This window comes from Rhagoletis pomonella, unplaced genomic scaffold (genome assembly GCF_013731165.1).
Source record: "Rhagoletis pomonella isolate Grant_MI unplaced genomic scaffold, Rhpom_1.0 Rhpom_scaffold_00007, whole genome shotgun sequence".
Lineage (NCBI taxonomy): Eukaryota > Metazoa > Arthropoda > Insecta > Diptera > Tephritidae > Rhagoletis > Rhagoletis pomonella.
This window is the reverse complement of record NW_023458561.1, coordinates 45,081,991-45,089,547: the sequence shown is the minus strand read 5'-3', so window position 1 is coordinate 45,089,547 and position 7,557 is coordinate 45,081,991. Positions and strand designations below refer to the sequence as shown.

The 7,557-nt window shown below is 31.7% G+C and overlaps 1 protein-coding gene across 2 annotated transcripts in view; it reads right to left on the bottom strand.

Annotated features, from left to right (window-relative positions):
- LOC118742894 (NACHT domain- and WD repeat-containing protein 1) overlaps positions 1–7,557 on the bottom strand; it is a 65,794-nt gene that overhangs the window by 1,229 nt on the left and 57,008 nt on the right. Inside the window, exon 23 of one of the 2 annotated variants that reach the window (XM_036475313.1) lies at positions 7,209–7,515. The exons of the other annotated variant lie outside the window; for it this stretch is intronic. Within the exon in view, the coding sequence (XP_036331206.1) occupies positions 7,451–7,515 (65 nt within the window). The 3' untranslated portion in view covers positions 7,209–7,450. Of the gene's footprint in view, positions 1–7,208; positions 7,516–7,557 lie in introns of those variants that run through there. 2 annotated transcript variants of the gene reach the window in all.

Sequence of the window (7,557 nt, the reverse complement as noted above, 5' to 3'; positions counted from 1 at the left end):
CCAGATCATTAGTGTGCCCAGAAATCTATCCTGAACCATAAGTTCCATGAAATTTAATGAGCAACAAAACCGCATACAGAAAATACTTCGGGGAGATCTTAAAAAAAAGTATAAGAGAACCATAATTTGACAGATTTTTCGAAACCTTAAGGCTCTTGGAGTGACCGTAAATATTTAATATTCGATCGAAACGCGGTTAAACACGGTTCAATATAATCATGTTAGGCAACTTCTCCCCACTATTGGAATTTCGAAGTCGATTTTTTTCGCTCCCTCCTAATTCTCACTCCAAGGTTACATATACTGTATATGGTATACATATGTACACGAAGTTGAAGGCGAAAATTAACCGAAAGTTGAGCACTGTTTCCTAATGAATCACTTAAAATTCAATACGCTAAATTACACTTCATTTTCACCTCCAACTTCGTGTTTACGAGCCCGCCGGCCTACCCTGAGAGTACTCAGTCGGCAACGCCCAGGCGTGGTTATACATATGTATATTTCCCCAGAATCTATAACGGATGTAATAAAATCCACAATTACAAAATTTCATTACTACCGGTATGTAAATTTATCTTCAGAAGGAAAACGATAGAGAAATATATAGAAATAGACCTGATAAGAAAAGGCCCTCCATTAATCTGGAATGGTGATTGAGCTTTAGTGGAGCTACTTCTTCATCTTCGAATACCAAAGTCCTCCAAATGCTTCCAAAAATATACAAAACATATTTTCACGTTTTAATTCCAAAGCAGTAGATTTCCCGGTAAGGAATTTTGTGCCTTAATTCATATGTTTAAAATGACGTACAAGAAATGGAAAAGAAATTTTCTCATATCAAAATTTTTTAAATCAGCTTGCAACTTCATGAAGAAAATGCTCGTATATTGTTTTCTTCAAAAAAATTTACTGCTAAAGCAAAGCGCTTTATCAAGCAAAATAAATAAGGAAAAATATTTCTTGTGATTTTTCTTGAGAGCTGAATTTTACGCTTTATAACTTAAAATACGTGCTAAAGTACAAAACCTCTCCAAGGCTCTTAATAAACTAGAAAAGTGATCGAATTTCGTCAGTAACTGGCACTCCTAGTTTAACTTTAAAGTGTGTAAGTAACTTGTTTTTGTAATTTTTTTTTGCTCAATTGCAGTCGGGTTGACAGAATGAAAAAGAGTGATAAATCTGGAATTCTCACATCAAAATATTTGATAGATTTAGAAAAATATACTATTCGATTCAGATTTATGTTTTTCATTCATTTAAATAATACCCCAGTCAGGTGCGCTGCCACTTTTTGGATAAGTTATTCAGGACATTTGTCTGAAGCGATTAGTACTTCTTTCTAGGGCTGTTAGCTTTTTGATGCGCCCACTATTAAATCATGCCCGATTGACTACATTATAAAAGCTTAATAGCATAAATACTAAAACTACATAATACCCTAGCTTTTGTGAAAGCAATAGAATTGATGCTTAAAAGCCAAATTGTTGTCAAATTTTTTTTCTTTAAAAACTTGGTGTAGTTCTAAAACAAAAATAAACAACATAACAAGCGCGACTAATTCGCCTACATCTCTAATACTAATACAATAAAAGCGTTCTCTACAAAAGCGCTACACAAATCATACGAAAATATTTGTACAAATGCATAACTTTTTGCTAGATTTGCTAAGCTTTCGAATATACACACACATCCACTGAAAATGTAGGTGTTATAGCATGTAAATATCAATGCTTACATACTTAAATAGGTAAAAGCGTGTACCTATAAATTAAAACAAAATATTTTTTTTTTGCATTTCTTGCAATTTGTTCTTACTTACTTACCTACAGTCACTGTGAGTTCGCTAAAGTTGCTTTGTAATTGATTTGTGGCTCTGTTGTTTTTTTTTTCAAATATTTTGTAGTTGCTGACGCTGTGTGGAAGGTGCATTATTTTCTATTATTTTTGTGTGAACAAAACTCTGTAGCTTGCTTTTATCTAAAACCAGTTTACGGTACATGTGCACTCAAAATAATTTTTTTTTCCGGTATTTTTCCAAATGATTTGCATCTTTTGTCACAATTTGTCGTCTTTTTTTTTAATTAGAAGGTGTTTTATAAATATTTATTAAGAATGTGTATTTACTTTTTTTTGTTTATTTTTACAAGGTGCTTAGAATTACAAACAACATATTTTTTCAGCATTTTTTTGAGGTAATTTCCCGAAAACGGTAAGTTCATTTACAGTTGTTAACTACAGTAGTGCATGTGTAAATTAATGCACTCGGAAGCTACTAGTACATAAAAGTTTACTGAAGCGTTGCCCTGATGTAGTCATCGAAATCGTCTAGAAATTTAAGTATCGAAGTTATAGTAACCGATTTAAGTTAATGAGTATTGAGTGCATTTAAATCGGCGGGTGATGTGTGCATATAAATATTGCATTTCACGCAAGTATACATATATGTATATATGCATGTACACCTAATCGGATTATTAGGATCGTTCTTTCACCACTCAACTAAAGGGAGTTTAGGTAGTGCAATGATAAGAGCACATGGTAAACTTACAACACACATTACAACAAATGTAGGTACACAATTAATTCAACCGAAGTTATTACATACATATGTCTGTACATATGTGGGTATGTCTCTAAAATAAATAGGTAAATTTGGTTAGTTGCTGGGTTTTTCAGGTTGCTTGATTTTAAGTTGCTGGATTGCTGTGCTCCTTAGATAATAGGTTGTTGCAAGGAACTGCGCGAGCTGGTTTTCGAATGCACTGTTTGTGGCAGTTGGTAAAATATCGAAACGAACGGTACATAAGTAGAAATGAAACGAGTTGGTTAGTTCTTACAACGAACGGGTCGGAAGAACACAAAAATATTTTTTTAATATTATTTTATTGAAAAAATTTTATAGGAACACTTTGAACGCAACATTAAGAGTTCGAAAATCGTTTGTTTTAATGAGAAAAACTGTATAAATTTTATAAAAAATGTACAAAATGTATATTACAGAAAAAACACAGGAAACGGTAGAAAATTTTAACATATTCAAAAATTTCGTATTTATCGAAAAATGCGTAAGTATGTAGCTACATACATTGAGTGAAAAAATACTTTAATGATAGATTGACCTTGGGCCCTTAAAACATACATATATGTATATACACGTTCATACATATTAGGGTGGTCCTTAGAATATCGATATCATGGCGCATCCTTTTGTTTTGTTCTACGTAAAAATACAAAGACTTCCACGAAAAATTATAAATTAAAAATATTTAGGTGTCGAAAAATTCGATTCTTCCTAATCACAAAAAATTCGAAAAAAATTGTGACGTTTAACGGCTACCGAATTTATGAATTGCTACGAATAAGTTTCAATAATGTGGGAAACTTATCAGATTTCAAGTCAAAAGTTTGCCAATTTTTTTGCAATTAAAAAAATATTTCAAACCCTGATAGCGACCATGAAATTTTCGTGAATATCTTTATATTGCACGTATGTAGAACAAAATAAAGAGGTGCTTAGCACATGTTGATATTTTAAAGACCACCCTTATAAATACATATGTATGCATATTATTAAAGAAAATAAAACAAAATCAATTTCAAATCAAGTACTCACCTGTTGTTTTAAAAATACTTAAAATAACACTTGATTACAAATTTGAATTTTTTTCCGCACCGGATCACGATATACAATTTTTATGTAGAATTGTGGTTCGAACTTTGTATGCAAGAAAATGCGTGACGCCGCACAATGGGACTACAGCGGCCAAAAATAGTTAAAACGGAGTAAACGAAATATGATTTTTGAATATTTGCGGCAATTTTTGTTAGAGGTGGTGGACAATAGAATTTACCGATTTTGACGTTCTTTAAAATTTATGCTTTTCTGGTTAAAACCAATACATACTCTGAATTTCATCAAAATGTGATAATGTTTACCATTTCCGCCCACAAGAGCTGGGGCGTGGCAGTGCGTCGATTTTTACCATTTTCCACATTTCTTCATTCCTACGCGCAGAATAGAGTATATACGACATTTCAGCGCATACATATGTAGTACGGTTATCACCGGTATTTTGTATACTTCAAACCAGAAAATTGTTGTTGTGCAAGTTTTTTGAATTTTTGTAAAAAGCTAGAAATCTGGATTTACAAGGCTTTTGTTAGACATACATATCATCTTGTCACGGAGCGTACAACAGTTACCAGGAATTTCTTTATTTCATTAAAAAAAATTGTTTCAAAAAATACTGCGCTGTAAAAAATTATTATTTATTTAAATTATGAAGGTGCTACGAAACATTTTTTTTTCGCAGAAATATATATGTAGTTTTTCCGTTTATGGGGAGTTATTCCACCTTTCATGTGTAATATTTGGTGGGTCGTGTCCCCTATCGTTATCACTGAAGATAAGTAACCAATATTTTTCTGTCGACCTCGAATGAAAATTGGATTTTTGATGAAGTTTTTTATCCAAATCATACTCAGTTTACGACTAGCGAACTGTGCTATTGAAAAGTTGTTTACACGGTTCGACTCAAAACAAATACCTAGTGGCATTTCAAAAAGTTACACACCATGTTTACCGAAGACGATTTTTTTTTGTTGAAGACGATCGAGCTGAGCTTTTTTTCAATTTGTGGTATGCGTTTTGGTAGAGACTAAAGTTTTACGGTCCTACCGACCAGTAGATAGGTTTTTAGATGTGAGATTCGGAAGTTAGACACACAGCAAACATTTATTTTAAAAATCTGCTATAGAGTGGAAGTACGCAACTCCAGCCACTTGGCTATGGTGGCCAATTGATTTGTGAAAATTTTCGTGTTATTTATTATGAAAACAGTCTAAAGATCAACTTAATTCGGTATTTGGAGAATGGGCGCCAAACTTTGTCATTTTTGCTCATATAATAAATCGGCAAAGGTCATCCAAAAGTATATGAAATAGCTGGATAGGCGACAGATCATGGATCTATCCATATGGTTCGGAAATAAAGTTGACTGCATGCGTCTTCTAAAACGAGTCCAGTCCAACTGACAAAAAAAAAGTTTAGAAATATTTGATCAACACTCAATTTGGGGTTTTTATGCATTCCGACTGTTTATTGAATTCATTACTTATACTTACTTGATTTCATATACATATTTGAACATTTAAATTAATAATAAGCGAATCGTAAAAAGTGAACGTAAGTCTAAATTATATAAAACGAACAGCTGTTCCATTTTGCTAAAATTAAAAACTAGCTAAAAAGGATTTTGAACTTGCAGATAATATAGAGAATATATGCAGCATGCATGCATTTGTGCTTTTTAATGGGACAGTAGTCAACAAAAAAAAAAAAATAAGAAGAAAATGTTTCATCCAGCCAAAATTTACATGCAAAATATCAATGAAGATTTATTAAAAATATTTTGAAATACCTATAGGAAACATAAATATGTGTACTTAACATTCTTAAAATGAGCAGGCAAACTACGGCACCATTAATAAAAGTACGTGTGAGCGTGTAAATGTGTGCACACTTGTCAGTGATTATATTTAATATGCTGGAAAAAAATTAAGTAATCGGAGATTTATTCGGGTTTAGTCCAGATGAAGGCAGTGAAGTTTCCACTAATCATTGGTTAATTGTGTAAATTATTGGGCTTGTTTGTTGGTGTTGTTGCTTGATTATTTCGACAGGCAGAGACGATGCTTTATTTTAAAATGCGTCTCCGCCATTACTTATCTAATATATTTGTTTGTTATTCCTTGTTATTGATCGAATATCAATTTTTTAGATAGCTGGGTTATATGTATATTAGACTGCATCACCAAAAAAAAATGCGGTTTTTCCGCCGGGATTACAAAATCTATTATATTTTAAGACGTCCACCAAAATATTTCGGAAAAATATTAAGATTTAAGTGAGCTGGACCGTTTTAAAAATACCTCCGAAAATGGAGTTTTTTATGAATAAAAATAGTTTCATAAAGATTTTTTTTAAATTCCCTCAAATGACAAATGGTTTAAGTTTAAAAAATTTGCAGAAAAATATTTAAAAAAAATTTAAAGAAATTTAGAAATGGAACAATTATTACTGTTTTTCATTTGAATTCAGTATGAAAAAACCAATTTCTGCCTTTTATTTTTGCCATAAAACGTATTAAACTAAGGCATATTGTACAGGTAGTATCATGGGAGCAGCTAATTTGATTTTTTTGATTATGTGGTCTCCAAATTGTCTAAAATTTTATGTACATTAGAGTGCATCACACTCATACAAAAAAGGCGGTGCTGTTTTCCAATCACAGTTATAAAATCTATCATATTTTTAGACTTCCGCCAAAATTTACAGAAAAATATCAGGTTTTACGTGAAGTTGGACCAATTTGAAAATACCTCCAATATCGAGTTTTTATTAATAAGAATATTTTTATTTTTTTTTTTGCAAAAAATCACTTCAGACTATAGAACAGTTTAAGCTTAGAAGGTTTGCATGAAAATATAAATTTTTTTTTTCTTCGCTGCTTATATGTACATATATGCTTGGTGGATTTTATCAACGGCATCAAAATAATGAGATTTTTTTCTAGGTACATATTACCTTTGGCGCCATGCAATAAAGCCATAGGTTAATTGTGTAAAAGTTATAAGCAAAATATATTTTCGAAATATTGCTCTTTTTTATGAGAAATTGCACGCTCAAAAATGCACTAAATCACCAACATGTTTTGAAACACTAGTAAAATATTTGATTTAAAAAACTTTTTCAAAGGGTACATAAACTTTACGAAAAATATTTTTTTTATTTAGCCAACGCGTACCGCCACTAGACAACAGACAATAATTACTTTTTGTGATTTATTTTGGAACGAATTCCCGTCATTCTTTGTCCTTGTTTAGCGGATGTCTTAGAATAAAAAAAATAAGGATTTTTTTTTTGGTGAGACACCCTAATGTTCATATGTATGTACAGTGATTTTTCACAACAAATTCAATTTGTTAAAATGTACATATGTATTTTCATGCGAAATTGTTTTCGTAAAAAGAAGGGATTGAAAATCAGCTTTTGAGACGTTAGGCTAATTCAGGAGCACAATTGCCATTTATTGGGCCTTGAAAAGGATGGACCGTTGCTGCTGGAAGCAAGAAAATTTAAAAAGAATGAAAGTCGCAACTCGTTTTTTTCAATTAAAATTTTTAATTTATTTTTTTTTTTTTATTTCAAATGACCCACTATGACATTAAAAAAAGCAGAATATTTTTTAACTCTCTGGAGACCAGATGCAATAACAAAATACCTTAGTTCAAACTAAAAAAATTGAAAAGTTATTGCGATGTCGTCTCGAAGGTAATCGGAGTTTTGCTGGTAAGGATATTACCACCAAGAAGCTAAAATAATCGTAAAATCTATTCATAATAGAGCAAGAAATTCCTACGCTGATAATTTTGCCCCCCTCTCTCCCTACTGTGTCACACACGCGCTATTGGAGTCTCCTTCTTCCCCTTCTACTGACTTAGTTCGTTTCTTCTCATCTTCCTTCAATTTCTTTAACTTCAGCTTGTTATGCA